The 20,855-nt window shown below is 41.2% G+C and overlaps 2 protein-coding genes across 3 annotated transcripts; one reads left to right on the top strand and one right to left on the bottom strand.

Moving 5' to 3' along the window:
- The first annotated feature begins 2,395 nt into the window (after nucleotides 1–2,395).
- Nucleotides 2,396–12,932, top strand: atp1b2b (ATPase Na+/K+ transporting subunit beta 2b). Of its 2 annotated transcripts, XM_026182617.1 has the most exons (8): nucleotides 2,396–2,916; nucleotides 7,170–7,298; nucleotides 7,391–7,498; nucleotides 7,651–7,856; nucleotides 8,063–8,122; nucleotides 8,346–8,372; nucleotides 8,993–9,088; nucleotides 9,248–12,932. In XM_026182617.1, the coding sequence occupies exons 1-8, from the start codon at nucleotides 2,826–2,828 to the stop codon at nucleotides 9,413–9,415; spliced, it is 885 nt and encodes a 294-aa protein (XP_026038402.1). In that variant the 5' UTR covers nucleotides 2,396–2,825; the 3' UTR covers nucleotides 9,416–12,932. The 2 variants fall into 2 exon arrangements, with proteins under 2 accessions (XP_026038402.1, XP_026038403.1); XM_026182618.1 differs by lacking the exon at nucleotides 8,346–8,372.
- Nucleotides 12,933–13,943: 1,011 nt separating this feature from the next.
- Nucleotides 13,944–17,633, bottom strand: gltpd2b (glycolipid transfer protein domain containing 2b). The gene is made up of 4 exons (XM_026181953.1): nucleotides 17,088–17,633; nucleotides 15,553–15,611; nucleotides 15,225–15,397; nucleotides 13,944–15,109 (listed from the first exon to the last, which is right to left on the bottom strand). The coding sequence occupies exons 1-4, from the start codon at nucleotides 17,155–17,157 to the stop codon at nucleotides 14,494–14,496; spliced, it is 918 nt and encodes a 305-aa protein (XP_026037738.1). The 5' UTR covers nucleotides 17,158–17,633; the 3' UTR covers nucleotides 13,944–14,493.
- Between the last annotated feature and the right edge of the window lie 3,222 nt (nucleotides 17,634–20,855).

Here is a 20,855-nt window from a genome sequence, read left to right on the forward strand (position 1 = left end):
ACATGTTGTTTTCATGTTTTCACGCCACATTCTGTTGTGTCTTCGTGCATGTGATAATCCAGTCAGCTCTTTAAGATAACGCATACACGTAATAGCCATTTGACTCAGTAACCCTTGACGTGTCCTTTATCATTTGGATTTAACAGGGATTTCACATTTTAACCTCAGCTATGTGAAAATGAAAGCACACCCTCTTTCAGTTCTAAGGTGTATCAGGACATTTAAATAATCATCTGGTCCTTACAAAGTTCTACAAGTATGTAAAAAGTGTGGACATACTGAGTGTGTCCACACTGCACAGTGTTATTATTTCATTTTTAACAAAATTAAGCTAAAATGTCAATCCAAAGGGAGTATGTGAAAAACTAAGTACTCCCTTACTGTTTTCATACTGATTATGAAGATAAGTAGCAGCCAGCTGCTGCTAATCGGATGCACTTCATTAACTGATCATGATCAAGTGTGAGCTCCTCTGTAAAAGCAGAGGTTTTGGTAGTTTGGAGCATTAAACCACAGGGCCTCTGGAATGACAGAGGCTCTGTGTCCTTTGACAGAGGACTGTCACGGACCGCCAGGGCAGACCGTGTGGAGTGAGTGGAGGACCCAAGAGCAAACAGAGGTGAGGACACAAAACCGGACTTAACAGAAGGCGAGCCTTTATTTAGGGCCGAAAACTTAAGGAACAAGGCAGCAAAGCAACTGAGGGAAAACCTGAACATAGACTGGGAAAACTATGGCTAAACAAAGTACAAACTAGGACTAGTTAAGGCTGGGAAACTATGACAAGGGGTAGGGGAGATAACACAGACGACGCGACACAGACTGTATGAAACACAGAGACTAAATACACATGAGGGATGATCAGGGGAAGTGGATGCACACGGGGAACACAGGTGACACTGATAATCATAACAAGACACGGCAGGAGTGAACGTAACACTGATGGGAGATGGGCAAAGTAAAACAGGAAGTACACAGAGGTTCAAACAGGAGGAGAGAGAGCACGGGGAGAACATAGAATAAAACACAAAGAGAGACGAGGGCTCATAAATACACAGAGGGGCACACAGGGGGTAAGAGTCACGAAGGGAAAACACATAAGGAACAACGTAACAGATCAACCCAGGAAGCATGGCCTAAATAAAGAACAAAATACAAAAATACATGAAAACTAAGAATACTGGGCCCACATGGCCCAGGACCATGACAAGGACATCATTCCAAAGTGGACATATAGGTTTGCACTTCACTGTGCTTAGCAAAACTAAACACAGCAAATCAGCACAAACACCTCATACCAACTGTCAAGCATGGCACTGAACAAGTAATGATTTGGGCAGCTACAGGACCTGGGCACCTTGCAGTTGTCGAGTTGACTCAACTCATCTTTATAACAAAGTATTCTAGAGTCAAATGTGAGGTCATCTATCTGACAGCTAAAGGTTGGCCCAAACTGGATCTCATAACAAGACAATGGTCCTAATCACGGCAATGAATCTAAAGCAAACGAAAAGAACCAAAGTGTTGCAATGGCCCAAATCTAGACATCAGGATGACTAAAATGCTGTGGTGGTACTTTAAGAGAGCGCGCAAACCTCAATGAACTGAAGCAATGTAAAGAACAGCAGTCCAAAGGTGTCCACATGAATGTAAATAACTGATAAAAATCATACAGAAAACAGTTAATTCAAGTTATTGCTTCTAAAGGTGTTTATAATAAACCATAGAATTGTGAATTTTGCTTAGTTTTAAATGCAATACTTCTGCAATATTGCTTAATTTTTGTTAAATAATTAAAGACAATGCGTAATATGTATGTTGTTCAATCTGTGGTTCTATTTGGCTAATTTAAGAACCTCGTAAGCTCCAGATTCTAATAAGTTATACGGAAATATTTAGAACTGAAAGTGGGTGACTGTATATTTTTGATGTGTAAACGATGTTAATAATGTATATATAGGGTTTAATGTAATTTCTATGTTATCCTTTCAAAAAGCCTCATTCTCATTTACTGCTGTTTTTAAAAGGAAAAAAAAAATTTCTCCAAGGCTTTCCTGACATAACTTGATTCAAAAATAAATAAAAGCCTGAATGGGACATAAATTAGTCACCTCAAGCGGACAGTGAATTCACCAACAGAGACACTTTACGGTCCATGAGGGATTATTAAAATTATTCTGTTGATTTTTCTTTGGATACGTGACGTCAAGAACCACTTAGCCAATAAAGGGATGCCCTAAGCCACCAAGCGATTTGCTCTGAGGCTTGTCTCTCGTGCATCAGGAGTGAGGATCCCGAGCAGGTGATTGGTCAGGCGGGTGGAGTAGGCGGGAGCTGCTGTGGATCGCGGCATGCGGGAGGAGGGTTAAGGCCTGCGCTGGTGCGTGCGTGTTAGGATGTATGTGTGGAGAGCGGTGTGGCGCTTGTAGAGGGAGGCGGAGGGAGTGCTTTACCGCAGTATCACTACATTTCTGCACCACTCATCAAAACTCTGCGGCATGCAGACAAGAGCTGGGGGGGAGGGCAGTCACTAGGTCTGTTCTGAGTGTGAAACTGCTACCTCTTCTGTTGGCCTACCAGTCCTTCATATAATCTAGGCTACAGCAGTGCTTTTACTTTATTTATTTTCATGCGGGCTCGTTGAGTGTTTAAGTCGACTTCTTTAATGCCGGTCTTCTTCCTGTAGGAGCAGTGATACGGCAGGGCTCTCTCTCTCCTTCTCTCTCCATCCCTCTTGTTCTCTGCTGTCAGGGCAAAGTGCTTCAGCCCGGCGCTCAGTGTCATCAGGCCGCTTTTAGTTGAGCTTTGGAGCAGTTCGTTAGAAAATGGCAAAGGATGGAGACAAAAGCGATTGGAAGGAGTTTCTATGGAACCCGAGGACGAGGGAGTTTCTGGGCAGAACGGCGAGCAGCTGGGGTAAGTGCTGTCCAGCTACGGCAATGCAGCAAACAGGGTCCCCCGGCTCTGTAACAGGTCTCTGGCACAGTGGTTTCCCCCCCCCCTAAAGGTTCGCTAAGATGCTGTAAGAGAGAAATGAGCGTGTGTAACCATGACATGAATTTCGACCCTGCTTGAAGTTAGGCGGTAATTTCCTTCAGGCGATGAGATGGATGTCGCTGTCCACTACAGGTTGGTGCTGAAATCTGACTGCGGCACCGCTCCTGTGGAAGCCAGCCGAACCCCCCCACCCCACCCACCCACCCCAACTCCTGTCTACTTTATTAATTTAATGTATTTTTTCTACAATGCTTTCCCTGCGCATTGCGCCCAGCATAAGGGATGAGGCATTTGGTTTTATTTTACATTTGGATAAACCTGATTACAGCAGCATTGCTGAAAATAAAAAGGCTCCACTTTCTTGTAAAGTGCATGTAATCGATTCTTCTCTTCTGAAGAGTGATTTAGTTATAACTATGACTTTCATTCTGCTGCAGAGAAGACTTTTTCTAGGAAAGCGGCTTACTGAAGTTGTACAGAGATTTGTTTGCATGCCCGTGGCTTCATCAAGTGTGTGTGCAACATGATGTCATTTATTTCCAGGCTTTTCCCCTGAGATGCTGAGCGACGATCAGGTCAAATCCTCTTTTTAACACCGTAGTGTTGCCATATACTGACACATTTTCTGCTATACAAAGACCCTGCAACTAGTTCAAAGATTCATGAGATGACAGGGCGCATATGGCTGTGTTCTAATGACATTGGAGCATGTTTAATCTGGGTAAAGCCGAGGGCTAAATGCTATTTGTATCACCTCCAACTCGACCCCTCCCAGTGTGTGTAAATCAGTAAGGGATTTAATCCTAATCTAATGAGTTCATTGGCTGGAGAGGAAGGTATCAAATTCAACGTGCTCTGGCAAAGTAAAACATTTTTAGGAACTTGGATTCATTTTCACATTTTCACTGAAGATCTGAGCTCAGAGACTTGAGTTTAGCACTCGAGGCTGAAACTGTGTTAAACGTAGTCTTTACTTTGAGTTTGAATTTTCTGATTATTTTTCATCAGTGCACATATATTATTCTTTCAGCGTGGGGCTGGGACTCATGGACTGTAGCTTCCTTAACTGGAATCCTCCCACAGTGTACAACTTAATCCAGTCCAATGTGCCCCAGGTGCTTTAAGGTCTGTTGGCCTTTTTAAGCTGCGCTCTCTGAGACTTAGTAATTAGGCTATTTCTGGAGTTAGAGACTACATGTAGGTCTGCTAAACTTGGCTTTTCAGAGTAGCACTTTCTCATTCTCCTAATGCTGTACATACTGTACCATTACTTCCAATGTGCTGGCAACACGGCCTAATCTACTCGTGATACAGTTTCTTACGGCTTGCACTGAAGAGGGGTTTAAATGCAGGTTTCCAGTCTCTTTAAGGCATTAATGTGTTTCTGCAGCACAATGCACATTCAAAGCATTAGATCAAAGACTTCTTTGAGGATGAGACGCAAAACACTTCCTTTTGTGTTCTGCTTTCTGTAAAGAGCTGTAATGATATGGAAATAACCTTGATAAAGGAGAGCAGTGCTGCAGGTTTGTTGTTACACATGCCACAAGCTGACACAGTGAAACATGGTCAGACAACTAGCTTGACTAATGAAGTGTTCTGGACCTCCCACTTCCAGAAACAAAGTCCACACTGCAACACAGGAAAAGAACCTCAAAGGGCCTCATGGTGACCAGAATCACGGTGCTCTTTGTTACTTTAACATTGTGTACGAGATAATTAGCAGTGTTTGCCGGTGAAAGAGCCACAGCTCAGAGCTATCCACGCTCTCGCCAGACCTTTTCATTTTTATTTCAGAGGTGCGTTTGATCAGCAAGTTGCAAAGCGATTAAACAGCATGTCCTCCCAATTAATTGTGAGAGAAAAAAGGGACACCTCCTGCCATTATTACCGAAGAAAGAACAGGGTAGTGGACCATCCGAGCCTGTCCTTTTGTTCTTTTCTTTCAATCACCGTCTGCATACAAAACCAGTGCGAAACAGAGACGCCTCACTGTCCATCATCAGCATGACTGAGAGGGCAGGCTGTAAACCCAACACCCTGTTTGCCAGGGGGGGGAAGCCACCTTGCCTGCACGCTTGATCCCGTCTGGATGTGCGCACATTCATTCTCCCCCTGGGTGGTGTCATATTTGTGGTTAGCACAAAAATCCCCCCACCCCCTTGACGACAGAGACAAACACTTTGCCACTTTTGTTGGATCGTAGCGTCTCTCTTGCTGCGTTGCCTCCAGCATAGTTCATGGTCTGTGTATAATTAATAACTGAGCTTGTGTCTTTTCTGTGGTGTAGATGGGATGCTCATTGTCATCCCACTAAGGGATTCGTTTTTATTAGATTCTAAAACTTCAGGTACAGTCAGGCAAAAAATGCACACACAAGCTGTGCACACAAGCTGTAAATCATCAAGATACCCCTCTGCGATTGCCACCCCCCCTCCATCTCCCCTTGACATTTTGCCAGTCTGGCAGCGCAGGGAGACAAATGCGATGCTGAGCCTGCTGACTGAGGGAGTGAGCGCCACGCTGGGGGCCATCCAGCAGAGGTGCAGGGTCAAGGCACTCAGCTGCCTCCCAACAATGGCCTCAGGTGTCGATGCTTGAAATGTGGGATGCGTCACATACATGTTCTGTATGTGGATAGGAAGCAAACAGCTGCTTCAAATGTATCTGATGGTTCCAAGTTAGAAAGATCGCCTCAGAAATGGTTTATGAATTTGTTGATCTCACAAAATAACAATGAAAAGATGCCAAGTTAGGATCTCCATCTGAAATCTCAGTATTTTCGTCACAACAATGACAAAGTAAAGCATTAAAAACAAACTCTTCTTTATATCAAATGTAATTATCATTATCAATTTGCTCGTACACAGTTATTAATAAACCTAGTCCCCTGACTCTGTGGCTCAGTCTCCGGGGCATCCTTATTTTCTCTCTCCTGGTGTTGCCTTCTGTCATTCTTCCTTCCTTTCTGTGGACAGGACATATAATGAAGTTGGTCGTCAGCCACGAACTCCTGCGTGGTTAGGTTCACTTTGTGTCATACTTATTTTTCAGTCCATGCAAAAACACAAAGAATTTAAGGATTAATGTGCAGCTTGTGTTTTGAGTTTATGTTGATAAAATAACATAAAAACCTGCAGTGGGCAGAAACATGGAAGGAAAAGCTCTGCCTGATCTGTACTAAGCACCTTCCACTGTACAGCCACTGGCATGTGTGCTAAAATGAGTCAGTATTGAGTTATGGCTTCACATATGATTCAAACCCTGCTCGCCCTGGTGGATGTCTTCTGCTTCACACATTGCACCACCGCTTCTTATATCCTACATGCACTTTGTGCTTTTTATGATACCCTATAGTGCTTCCCTGTTATTCTTTTTAAAAGACCCATGATTGGACACCATCTCCTATTGTGGTCTAGATGATCTAAAGCCTTAAAATAGAGCCCTGGGGAGACTCTAGTTCTCTCTCAGACCACTTGCATTAGTTGCATTACAGTGAAAATGTGTTGCCTCCAGTTATTTTAACTTTAAACGATGATATTTTAAGCATTGCATCTAAAGGATGATTTCTTTCATGTGAGTGAGAGAGAAACAGAGGCAGATGTTGCAGATGCAGTGAAGCAATTTAACGAGGATTAACTGAAATCCCGTAGACATGTTTGGTTAGAGAGTGACGTAATAGACATGAACTACTCATCAATTCAGATGTGAGATTATTTGTTCTCATTAAGGGTTTGTGTGCTGCAATTATAATGAAATGGACTTTGCTGACTTGCAGATGTTAGTCTAATGGACTTTATGCATAATTCATAGATGTGCTGTGGTGTACAGCAGACTAAATAATGTAATCATAGCAAAAAAAAAGGATTAAAGGTTATTGGGGTTTTTTGCACAGTGTATCAAACATACATTTTCCATGCAATAAACACATAAACACAAATTATATTATCTTATATGTAGCCATTTATAGATGAAAATGTCTCAGCGATATCAATTTTGGGGCATATGATCAGATTATCTTTCTACAACATCAACTGACCAAATCTGATGATGAAGAAATAGTTTTTACACATTTTTCCAGTTGGGGAAGATGCTGTTTTGTAATATTTTAATATTCCATTTTTGTTACTATTGCTTATATTAATATGGCTCTATTTTCTCATTGTCTGCAGGCCTTATTTTTCTCTTCTATTTAATTTTCTACACCTGCCTCGCTGGCATGTTTGCTCTCACCATGTATGTCATGCTGCAGACCCTGGACGAACACAGACCAACCTGGCAAGACAGGCTCTCCACACCAGGTGCAGAAACTATAGATACAAGCTGCATGAACACAGATCATGGTCTGTGCACTGTGTCATGTACTCCCTGCTGTCTCTCTTGTCACTCTCAGGCTTGGTGATTAGACCTCGGGCAGATGACACCTTTGAAATAGTCTATACTAAAGAGGACACTGAGAGCTGGGACCTGTATGCCCAGACATTGGACAAATTCCTTCAACGTAAGTTTGGCTCTTGCCCTCTAAGACAGAATGTTATGACATACACAGATAATCTCTTTATAGTTAGCTGACAGGAGACCGTCTTGTACTGGGATCTTAGTTGATTATAAAGACAATTTCACCCCACACACACTCTCCTATTTTCCCTGCAGCCTACAATGATTCCCTCCAAGCCCAGAAAAATCACGAGTGCGCCCCAGACAAGTACTTCATCCAGGAGGACAGCGGTGAGGTGAAGAACAACCCGAAACGATCCTGTCAGTTCAACCGCACAGTCCTCCAGAGCTGCTCTGGAATCGATGACCGTTACTATGGATACCGAGAAGGCCAGCCATGCATCATCATCAAGCTGAATCGGGTATGAAAGGAAAAGAGAGGGGAGTGAAAGGGACTGGTGTTGCTAGGAGACATGGAGTGACTGAGACAACCAAACTGGTTGGAAATGATAAAAAGAAAAAAGTCACTATCATAATTAAACTGATTGGTTTTTGCATTTATCATCATTCACTTATGTTATATCGCCTAAAAATGAACAAAAAACGGTTTTCTTTATTTTCTCATCAGGTGATTGGTTTGCTGCCAGGAAAGGATAACCAGGCTCCGTATGTCACCTGTGCTGCAAAGGTAATCCCTTTTTGTCTTTCACAATCCGAGGCTTGACACAACAGTTTTATTCATAGCTATTGTGCCTCACGTCATCTGCAGTATTCCACCTGTCGTTTACCTCCATCTTCCTTTCTTAGCTATCATGAATTTCTTTTCAGGCTGTCTTGTCAGTCAAGCCAGTTGTTTTTATCGCTGCCCTTTTCTTTTCTCCATTGTGTTCCATTAATTTGTTCACTCGCAGAAATACAGAGTTGGCAAAGATCAATGGGTAAGAAAAAGTCCAGGACCCATGTTTGGTACAGTTTAGATCAGAGGTGTCAAACAAAAAGCCTTTGGGCAAGAAGAGGTCTGCCAAAGGGCCCAGTTTCACCCACTGGGTGGTTTTACAAAGTGTGTAAAAATTGTGAGAGTATGATTAGTATTTTTGCACTTTTTACTATATTTAGGATTATATCTTGAGACATATCTGTCTTCATATGACTTAGTCTGCTATATCACACTGACATAAAGTAGTTTAGTAATTTGTACGATTTATGATGCGCGTGTTTGTAATAACAAAGTTGCTGAATGTAGAAAAAAATATTGTTGAAATTGGCTTTAAAAAATGTTATTTACATAGGATTCTACTTAACAGGTTATCTTAGTCACTATAAAATTTGACGCTGCGTTACCTTTCTCAGAGTTTGACTCCCCTGGTTTAGATAATATTTCTATATGATATATCTGTAGCAGTCGATCACATTGTTGTTTTGTATTTGCATTTTAGAACTAGATGGTAGATATGTAGGAGAAAGAAATTTAGAGAAAAGTAGACAAATAAAGCTCACCTCCACCTTATAAAGTGGAGATTATAGCTATATAACTGATGAAGCCGTTTCACCCCCTCAGAAAGATGACGCTGATAAAATTGGAGAGTTGATTTACTTTCCTCCAAATGGCACAATCAACCCTATGTACTTCCCTTACTACGGCAAGAAAGCGCAGGTAAGAATGTGGTTTAAATTAAAATATAATGTGCTGTAAACATGATAGCAGTAACTGTTAATAATTAATGTGTGTTTGTTTACAATTGCGCACACAGACCACAGAGTTAAACCTACTGGGTCCGCAGGTTTACGACGTCTTTGTTGACTGTTTTTGCAGGTGAACTACTCTCAGCCCTTGGTTGCAGTCAAGTTCCTCAACATTACTCACAATGAAGACGTGAACATTGAGTGCAAGATCAACGCCGAAAACATTCCCGTTGGAGGTGAAAGGGACAAGTTTGCTGGGCGAGTGTCTTTCAAGCTGAGGATCAACAGTAAAAACTAGGTTTACCCCCCTCCTCCAACCCCACCCTAACCCCCACCCCCACCAGCCTCATCCCCCAAAACATACTGTCTTCATTCTCAGCAACACTGCACATGCACAGAAAACAAAAATCACAGTATTCACACCCTTTTTAGGATTTGTTTACACCCCCAACCCTTTCCAACCTCACCCCCACCCTCCACCCCACACCTCTCCACAGATTTTTGTGGGAAATTCTTTGTCAGGTCACGTGGCGAGACGAGGTGAGAACCAAAAGGGTGCTAATCCTGTCATTATTTCTGTGAGCATTCACACACAGGTTATTTTCCATCAGTTAGTTTGAGGTGATGTCTATTTATACTGCATGACAAACTAGGGGGCTATAAAGGACGTGGACGTGTGTTTGCAGAGTTTGCAAGGATCAGCAACTTTACCACTGTACTGCTGCTCCCCACCCCCCGCCAACCCGCTGCCTCCTCATAGAGTATCCCTCTAGATATGAAGATCCACAAATTACAATACCGAGCGTGTATATCTACAGTATTTATACAGCATAATAATAGTAATCTTACATCAGTGCGTCTATTTTGTTGCACTTTAAAAGAATATTCCAACAAACAGGATTGATGCAGAGATGATGCCATTTGCATGTGCGTATTGTCTTAGTATGCTACAAAGGCAGGAGGCTCCTGTGTCCCACCTCTCGGCTGCTTACATCTGTAATAAGTTCAGCGACTGACCACCAGGAGGGACCACACCGTAATCTTTAAACCTGTGTTTTTTAAAAAAAAAAAGTGATACAGTAAGATGACCCCCCGCCCCCAAAAAAAGAAGAACATGAGGTACACATTACAGGTAAAGAGGAGTAAAGAGTGCAGGAGATCGTGTGTTTTAGTTCATACTGTAGGTCGGGAAGTTGCATGCAATGTGCAATATTCATTAAGTGGCATGCATTATGAATGCCCGTATCCATTCATCAGATGACTTCTATTAAATAGTAATCATTTTGGATCATTTGATATTCACTCTCATTGTGAATGAGTAGCTTGTGAAACAGATGATATATATATATATTTATATATGGGGGGGGTCATATAACACCTGAATTCTCAGTCGGTTACGGGGTAAACTGAACTCTAGCTTTGTGGATCCTGGACTGCAGTCCAATAAGATACCTGAATATCATGTGAAAATGACAAAATCGACCTCTGTTCTGCACGAGCACACAAACACACACAGACAAAATTCAATATCGCATTTTATTCCCAAAGTCAAACCTAGAATTTCTTGCGTTTCAGTTTTTAATATTAATATTCAATCGATGTTTAGAGGAGCTGTATTATTGAGTGTATTGCATCTATTTCACTTGTATCAGAAATAGATGCCATTGTAAAAAAAAAAAGGTATTGTTTTGCACAGAAAGTGTGCTTTTATTCTTTTCTTTTTTTGTGAAGCTGACTTGAGTTTATTAATGCATTTCCAGTTTTGAAGGAAGTTGTTTGTTTTTTGTGTTTTGTTTTTTTGGGTAGTTTTCTTTTTTCTCATTCATTCTCATTTTCTTCACCTAAAGGATGCATCTGAGATACGAAAATGTACACTTTACCTCTTATTTTAAAAGACAGTCGTTACTTTATTATTTTGAATGTTAGTTCAGTTTTGATTTGTAGGGCTGTAGCAAATTAAAAACAACATGAAGATTTACTCCATTGACCACAGAAGAAAGATATTTTTTTGTTAATTTGGTTCGATGTTGTTGTGTTCCCCGGTATTGTATGAATCATACTGAAGGAAAACCCATACTGATAACAAGACAATCAGTTTCAGCCTCTAAAAAAGTCAGACATGTTCCTGAGTTTAGTGCTTGAGCTGTTTACTAAGCATCCCTTAAATTATTGGCTTGAGAAATCTGTGGAGTCACACTTTTAAACTCAGGCACGTTACCTCTGCACAGCTCCAAAACTGTTAGATCAGTTAGACTGTGATCCTGCCATGTCACTGCAGCAAATATAGAACACGAGCATCTGTTCGCTCACATTAAGGTCTGGCTGATTATTAATTTGTTTTGGAAGGCTGTGTGTTTCTCTGTATGCCTGCAAATATCTTGCAGTGGTTTAAATAAGACTGCATCATCTGACAGAGAATGAAGGCAAGCCCATTAGATCCAAGGTGATTATCTGATCTATATTTGAAAGGTCATTTATAATGGATGATCAGCTCTAACAGTAATTTTTCATGAGTCCGCCACCCAGTTTGCATGCATTTCTCCTCTTGCACCGCTGCAACACTTACTTAATTTCAATGTAATCTCTTAATCTGGTCAGCTAATCCAGAGCAGGCACGCTGAACTTCTTTACCCCGCTCTGTTGCTCCTCCTCCTCGTGTCAGGCGGCCGGTTCAAGGTTTATTCATTTCTCATTTTGCTCACCACATTCACATTACACTTTGTTTAGTTTGAATCACATCACAACAAATAAAAGTGTTCCGCTTCACTGGCTAATCGGACACTCTTGTTTCACTCACGCATGTGAAGATGATTTCTTCAACCAAAGATCTACATGACAGTTAAAATTGAATTTCCACTTGTCTGACACATCCTCAGCAGTAGATCTGAGTAAGGATCCCATGCAGAGATACTGTAGGATCCAACTGGAGGGCTAAATACCCTGTGATAATAAAAAGGCCTCCTCTTATATAATAATAATACGCACAAAGGAACATGGTTCACCACGACATAACAGTGCCTCCTGGTGGACAGACAGTGTTGCTCCCCCAGTGTCACAGAATGTTATTTCCTGTTATCTCCATTTATCTGCTTTTTTTCCAGTGATAATTTGGAAATGTCTTTGAAAAGCAATATATTTATTTCTTGTGTGGCTATATGAATATTTACAGGAAAGGTTGTAACACAATCAGAGCGACGTGCATCAGAAACAGTAAGGAACAAAAGGGAAAGACTGCATATATGTCAGTGTGTGTCATTATGATGATGGAACCATTAAAAAAAAAGAATTGTTTTGTTTATAAAAGAGTATTTTGTTGTAAAGATGAGAGAATGCATTAGCCTGGAATATATCATGTGATAGGACGTACTAGATAGATTTTCAGAATAGTATTCAAGGAAACTTGAATAGATATGGATTTGAGTTGTTTTTTTTTCTTTGAATGTTTTTGTCATTTGAGTTTGTTTTACTGTTTTAAAACAAACCTATAATCAAAGCTTTCTGTCAGAGTTCTGACAGCACTTTATCCACTGCAAAGGTTGGAGAAAGCCAACTGTTGGCTTTTAAGTAGAGATAACTACATGAATAAGTAAAAAACAATCTCATTGCCCCTTAATGTTAAACTGTATTACTGCTTAAGACTGGTATTATAAGCCAACAAGAAGGAAATTCAGTGAATTTGTTCAAACACTCTCTCCCTAACAGATGATAAATATTCTGGATCTTTGTTTTCTGCTCTAACTGTATGTATATTTTTGCTCATGTTTACTGCAAACCAAGATAGAGAAATGAATAAATGTTATTTAAGGGAACTCAAACTTCCTTTCGTGCCTGCTTCTCAGTCATCTTTCTGCTACTCTTTGCCAGTTTCATGGGCGGAGGGATTGATGTATTACTCATGATCAGGCATGTTCTAGAAACTAGGTGGAATAGCAGTGACCAACGTGTAGTTAAATATAGCATCACTTTCACAGTTGACAATAAAACAAGCCAGCTAGTGTTAAAAGTAGTTTTCGGATGAATGTAACGAATGAAACTAATATAATCTCATTCTCCATAATCCTCACAGGTAACCATATATTACTGTTTTAAACAGTAATATATGGTATATATAATATATGATGATTATATACAAAATAAACTTGATTTTCACAAAATGATTATGCCATCCATGTCACAGGTCACTTTGACTGTAGACAGGAGAAAAATGTGGATGCTTTATAAGTTGTACTTTTCCCCCCCTGTGGCAGTTGCTTTAAATAGTCTGCCACCAAGTGGTTGACAGGATTAAAGGTGAAGTGTACTTCCGCTTCCTGACCTTTACCCAGCTCCTGTCTCCTCTGCACTCCGTGACTTTAACCCCATTTTCTCCACCGTTGCCCACTCAGAAAGAAAGCGTTTCATAAAAATGGAGCCAGCGTTGGAGGTACTGCTGGGTTTAAAACAGTCTAATCAACACCAGCAGTGCAGATGAGTCATACACATGCTATTCTCTCTGTTACACGTGTACTCTGTAATATAATACGGAATATTCTTTGATATTATAACAGTAATACCAAACGTATTCGGACAGGAAAAGCCTTTGCATTTGGATTCAGACAAAAAGTGCAGAGTGTGTATAGGTAAGAGTGCCACATAGACCAGATTATATTCACTGTGATGTGACTTCTAGCAGGGCACTGGAACCTCTGCTGGTTGGTTGGTGCACAACATAAAGAACATTTTATTGCCAGTTAAATGTTTTTCCATTGCTGGATCACACGATGAGTAGAAATAATCAAATGGATTGTCTTCTCTTTTTTTTTTTTAATTAATCATTAACATGATACAAAAAAATGACATAGATGTAAAAATAACAAAGCCATACTCTACACACAGCATCACTGTGAAGCAGTAACTTTCTAATCCATTTGGTCGCGTGGAGATTTCAGACCAACACGATAGTTACGAGGTAATTTACCAGAGGAATAACACTGTAAAAGAGCAGTTCTTTTTAATATAGCAATTACCAATTGTCAATTTTAGTTACACATGCGCTATTTAAAAAAATCAATTATACTTTTGTAAATAATGCACAGTCTAAACCATAATCATCAGCAACAAAGTTTGAGATAGTACCCCATAAAATCTGATGAGAAACATCAAAGTAAAGCTGAATGTCACATGTTGATTGTTGACTCAGCACTTTGGTCCGTAGAAGAAAAGAAAAAAAGCGGAGTTCTGGGTGAAAAACAAGTCAATTCTTGCATCGTAGAAAAGCTTGCATCTTATTTGTATCTAAATCCAATATATGACGCCAAGGATACAGAGCAGAAGCACAACCCAAAGACGGGTAAAACAGCAGCAGTGCCCCTGTGTCCAGTCTGATTATCTCATTTTTTATGGCAAGTCCAGCATGCCATGTTCCTCCAGAGCTTTCTGTGTCCGGTCATAAACCTCTCCGATGGCCCGAGACACCCTGTGCAGCACTTTGCTCATCTCCTCCTGGTTCTGCACGCACACCAGCCTGAAAAAGAAACCCCGCTCTGGCAGGGCAATGAAGGCCAGCTCGGCGGCCTTGCGGACGTACCATGTATGGTGTTGAGCGAGGGTGCTCTTGTAAGCCTCACGACACAGGTCAGAGGGACTCCTGAGCCGTCCCTCCACTGGTGTCTCAGCCAGCTTCTCCAGGAAGAGCTTCAGCCAAAGCAGAGCGCGATGCAGGCGCAGTAGAGTCCGGCATCCAGAGTCTGTCTGGTGGTGGAAACTCACCAGGCCTTGATTCAGCTCCACCAAGATCATAGAGCGCACAGAGTGATAAGCACTGGTGTGCACCGACGCCTTATTCTTTGTCCCACCACCCTGTGAGTTTACAGAGTTTATGGAATGTAGATCCGGGCCTACCTCTGCTTCAGGGTTCCCGTCTGCCGTCAGGGCCAGCTGGCGAATTATAGAAGTCTTACTTTCTATCTCTTTAGATATCAGTCCCACCATTGGCCCCAGAGAGTCCATGAAACTAGAAGAGTAACACAGAACAGGATAAAGCAGCTTACAGATTTCAGATAATCAGCAAACAACAAATAACTTTTCTTCCTGATGGCCGTAAACAAATCTTTATCTGAAAATCCTACTTGACAAGCTCGTCCCAGCTGGACAGATATGGCTGCAGCAGCACATCAGAGTTGTGAGTTGGGGCATCCAGCAGGTGGGAGAGCAGAAGTGACACCTGGAAGGTCTGACCGGGGCACAGCTCAAGCTGGCTCTCAGCTCCATCGCCCACACTGCTGTTGGACAGCTGGTGAAGCTAATGGTGGGGGGGATGGGCAGTGCATGAATGTGGGTGCAATCGGCAGGGGACAAAGGAAGAAAGAAAGCACGACATTTATTTTAAAAAAAAACAAAGAAATCCACTTCATAGTCTGCAAGCAATCTAATATCAGATTCAGGAGGTACTCTTACCTTATTTAACTGATTATAACCTTTTACACAAGAATCCCAGTGGTAATCCAACCCCCCCTCTGAAGTGGACCATTGAAAAGAGAAAAAAGACCAAGGGTTACAGTTAGTTTTGGTTCACAGAGCAATATTGATATTGTTATCATTTAATCTTTCAGATAGTCACACAGCTTTAGCTTGGTTTATCTTTGCGTGTCGACAAACCCGTGAACTAAATAACTGTCTCTTAATGGCTCATGCTATTTTCAGCTAGTGTTTGTCTGCAGTTTCATGGTGAGCTACTACAATATGGTCGAGCTTTCAGTGCTTTCTCTTAAAAAAAAAAGAAAGAAGAAGAAGCAAAGTTGTGAGAGTGAACTAAAAGGATAAACCAATGAGCTGAAACCCACTTCGCAGCTGTAAGAGGAGCTGCTGGTGCAGGTAGTGGTATTATGTAGGTTCATTAAACAATCCTTCTCACGCTGTCACTGTTTAAAATATTTTCTATTGTTATTGATATTTTGATTATAGCTGGCTGAAATGTAACATTCATGAAGCACCGTTATCTAACAGTTTTGTTATCTCATGGAAATGATTGTAAGGTGTCCTTGTATCCTGTATTACGTCATATTGTATATCTCTGTATGTAAAGACCAACTTATCTACCTGCCTATCATCTTAACTGATGTGCAAGTTGCTAATGAAAGTTTGGCACTGTTCAGTTTATTTACAACAAGACCCTTACAGACACATTGTTGCCAGTGACAGTGGCAACAGCTGCGTTGAGCATGCAGAGTGCTGCGGAGTGTTTGGTGTTTTTTAAGGGAGCTGTGAGGTTACTGCAAATCACAGAATCAGCAGCAGAAACATTCACAGGTTCATCCTCCAAACTGACCCATAAACATTCAGGTTATCGAGCTTCTGGTCAAAATACTGAAAACTAGCAAACAAGCAAATGAGTTCAGATTAAACACAGCACAGATTTACCTGCAACAGCAGAAATAACTCGACTATGAATTATTGTAAATGGTCTCCATCCTGACTATAAAAACGCAGAAGTGACATTTCATGCTTTCAACTAAAAACCGGGGCCAATATTCTGAATTATAAATACAAACTAGACAAAGACAGATCACATGGACTGAGTTTGAACATTTTTTAGAAAGATCAGTAAGTGGCTCCTTAGCCCTTTAAAAGGTCACAGTGGAGCCACTTACTGATTTCCTTTGACAATGAATCACTTTTACTTCTTTTTAATGAGGCAAAACGCAGTGACATTTTTAAGGCTTACAGATTATTCTTGGAGGGTTACTTACATAACCCTTCAAGAATCTTTACCAGTAAAAGATTATTTGTGAAGTAGCTTATTTGAAAAATAAGGGTAACTATTTCATTACCATAAATAAATGTGTAATATTAAATGTATTTTGTACATCAAGGCTGCTTGGTATCATGTGACATTGTTGATCCGGAACAAACAACACACTGATTGTTTAGACTAAGTAGTACAGCATGAGAATCAAAGACACACGCTCGCACCCACACAGAGAGAAACTCACGTAGCCACAGCGAGCCAAGGAACAGCAGCAGGATAAGGATAGCTGCAGCAGCCTTGCTCTTTACACCCATACTGAAGTCCAGTGTGGGGCCGTCCAGTCTGCCTCTTGTCCCTTTTTCTTTCCTTTATCTTTTAATTCCTCTGTTTCACATGAGTTCTGGTCCCCTGGCACTGGCTGTCACTGAAATTACTTTCTCCCAGACCACTGCCTCTGACCCCCCCACCCTCCTCTCCAATCCTTCATACTCCTCCCCAAAACCTCAAACAAAACCTCCTGTCCACCACTATGGCCCCTATTAATCTTTAACTCTATTCTTGCTCTATTTTGAAACTGCCCTTTTCCCTCGTCACCTCCTCAAGCCCGAGGTTGCGGTTTCTATCCAGCTTTTTCTGCGACTTTGTTTAAAATCTGTGTGGCTTCCCGTGCTGCCTTTGTGATTTCAGAGCTGCCTGTCTCTCGCGTTGCTCAACCCCAGGGTCCAGAGATCAGCTGAGTGTGGCCAGTAGCTGATAAAGCAGAGCCAACACAGGGTGTCCTCCTGTAACCTCCCGCTATATGTGCACTATATTCCTGGTCAGCTTGAGGAAACACTTGCTCCCTTGCCTCTCCTCCCATGACCACCACTTTCCCTCCTCCCTCTTCTCTCCTTTCGCTCTCTCTATCACTAATTCATAAACTCCATGACAGTATATCAATCATTAGGCAGTGTGTTAAAGTCACGATGACCAAGGGTTTGTATTTAATTTTGGTGGCTACACAGACAGACATGTTAATAAATAATAATCCAAACTTGCACTGGTCGAGATGCCAAAAGGAACAAAGATTTCCACACATGAAACTCTATTTGTAGAAAGATGTGACTCAAAAGGGAAGTGAATCTTTTGTTTTTATTAAAGAAGCTATTTCCTCTTTCCTGTCATCATATTTTGCACAAAACCTAATTCATACAAATATTATTTTGAACTACTACATGCAAATTATCAAACTTTTTGTTTAAAAAAGTGACGTCTGAGCCATATTAGTAAAACATTGCGGACTGATGTGACTCATAAAAGGTGTTCTCATCCTTATTGCCTCTGATAATGATAATTGTTGGAAGCTCAGAGGTTGGTCCTGCTATCACACGAGGAGGTACAGACATTGAACGCCACACTCAAGCCTGGCCGTCTGTGCTCCTAAAGAGGGACTCAACAATGGTATTTCTTCTGCGGATGAGCGGGGAAAAAGTGAAAGCAGGGGCATTCATTCCCAGTTTGGGGCGGGGGCTGGTCACAGAGCTTTTATTCTCCGCAACCAATGGCTGATCTTGTCCAAGATAGGCAGCAACTGAGAAGGGGAGGCTAAATCCCTGGGAAACCTTGGGACACATTCAGAAACCATTTGATACCACACAGAACAGAAAACAGAGAATACCTTTATTGTCACTGTAGCATGTTGGGTGTACAATAAAATTAAGTGCAGTCTCAACAGTGCAAAGATCACTCACAGCAGTCATAAAAAAGTATGCAAAAACCATAAACTATATCAAACTATATAACAGATTGTTTTAAAAACAGACAAAAGCAACCTTTCTTCAATCTCCCAGATTGTGAAACACTTTATCACACAGAGCACATTCATGTGGAAATTGCTGCATTATGCAGCTCTGGGATAAAAAGTCTTTTCAGTCTATTTGCCCCTTTTTTTAATTATTTTTTTTGTAATCTCTGTTATGGCGCGGTGGTGTCCAGGTGTGAGATGGATCCAATATGATATTATATGGTATTAAATGAAAAAAAAAAAAAACAGCTTGTATTTCCTATTAAACGCTGAGATGCAATAACAGACATTACAAAAGCATATAGCCAGCTGGTGATGTGAACATGAAGCGATTCAGATTCAAGCTGTGTTTCTCACACTGTTTTTTATACTCAAAGGTTACACGGGGGGGCAAAGATAAAACCACACTGGATTTTCCAGTAAAGTTGCTGCACAGCATTACTGCACTACTGAAAACCCCATCTGGATAATCAAAACATTTAACCACAGTGCTGGGATTACTCATGCTATCAAGTTTGGTGTTTGTTGAAATCGTTCCCAAACAAATTTCCCATTTCAACAGAGCAAAAAGATCCCGAGCTGGGTGAGAAAATATAATAACAGCAGTGTAGTCATTTAAAAGCATAAAACGTTTTATTTATTGATAATTGGAGGATTGACCCCTAATGACTTGTAGGCTGAAGTTTCAGACTTCTCTATTGTCTTCTCTGCAACAAGGTTTCAGAGTTTTATTTGAATTCCAAAACAAGGCACTGCCTGTGTCATTTCATATTCAGATTAACCCAACAATATTTTGATCCCCCCCAGCTTCCCTTGTAGTAGCTATATTTGAAACGCTAGTTGTAGTTGTTGGCTGTAGCTATAAAAACAGTTACACACACGTGTCTCACATGTCGCACTAACTAGCCTCCATGTGAGTTATTTTCTGATGCTAATCGGGTGGGCTTGAGAGTATAATGCTGTACTTTAGCAGTAGAGAAGAGGGTAACAAATATAAACACAGCACATTGCTCAGAGTGGTTGTAATGTGGAAACATTAACCTAAACAGAACATGTTTTGGAAGGCTGTAGCTGAGAAGATAAAGCAGACCATCTACTAATGTGAAAATTAGTGGTTTGATTCCTGCCTACTCCAGTCTGCATGACAAAGTATCCTTGGTCAAAGTACTGATCCCAAAGTTGCTCATGTCAGTGTGAATGTGTTTATATGTTAGATAGAAAGCACTTAGAAAGAAAGGTGCTTGTGTGAATGGGTGAATGAGGCATGTCGAGTATAAAAGCAGAAGCTTTATTATAATGAGGGAAAATAACAGAGTTTTGTTATTAATGTATAATGCATATATATAGACAGGTGGAAAAAATGCAGGAAACCCACCATAAGTAATCTTAGTTAGGACACCTTAAGTGCTCTATGGCATAGATTTTACATAATACGGGGGTCATAGCATATAATTCATCATCATCAAGTCACTCACTGAGCCCTGATGTCCTCTGGGCAGGCCTCCCCTCGAACAGAAAGCTCCCATCAGGACAGAAAGATCACTCTGAACTTTGTATTGATTTGCTGTGACCCTTCCCTTTGACAGGATGAGTTGACTCCCACACAGTATAACAGAACCGCTAGTAGGGTTCAAAGGTTTAATGTTTTTTTCCCTTTAATTTGACACCTGTTTGGATATAAAACAGCTCTGCTCTCTGGAATTTGAAGGCCCACAGCTCGAGCCTTTCTGCTTCTGAGCTCTGAGTGCGAGACACACAATCTGCCTTCTGGAGGCTCCAGTTACCTTAAAGAAGCTCAACTCTGTTTCCCCAATTGTATATTTAGAAGTACATCACATACTGTGCAACTCACATGGCACATTCCAAAAATCAGTCTGTTGCCCTTGCCACTGCAAAGAGACACTCCTTAGATTAATCACAGCCTTTATTATGACAACAAATCTAGTCTCTGCATTTTAAATGAATTGCTAAAACAACCTGACAGGTCAGACTCTTGGGCTCCCTGGTTTCATGGGGTTTATGTGCAGCCCTCTAACCCCATTATTCTGCAGACACTATCTCACCGCTGAGGTCCTGCAAGGTTTACTGTAAGAATCAATACTCTGGACACGCATAGGAGGTGTGCACCACCAGTCACCTGTTCACCCTGCTGTAACCTGTGGGATTTAGCCATTTCCTGCATCGATCTTTAACACTGATGTAACGCGCGGCGGACACTAAAGCGGTCGC

Source organism: Astatotilapia calliptera, chromosome 10, assembly GCF_900246225.1.
Source record: "Astatotilapia calliptera chromosome 10, fAstCal1.2, whole genome shotgun sequence".
In the NCBI taxonomy this organism is placed as follows: Eukaryota; Metazoa; Chordata; class Actinopteri; order Cichliformes; family Cichlidae; genus Astatotilapia; species Astatotilapia calliptera.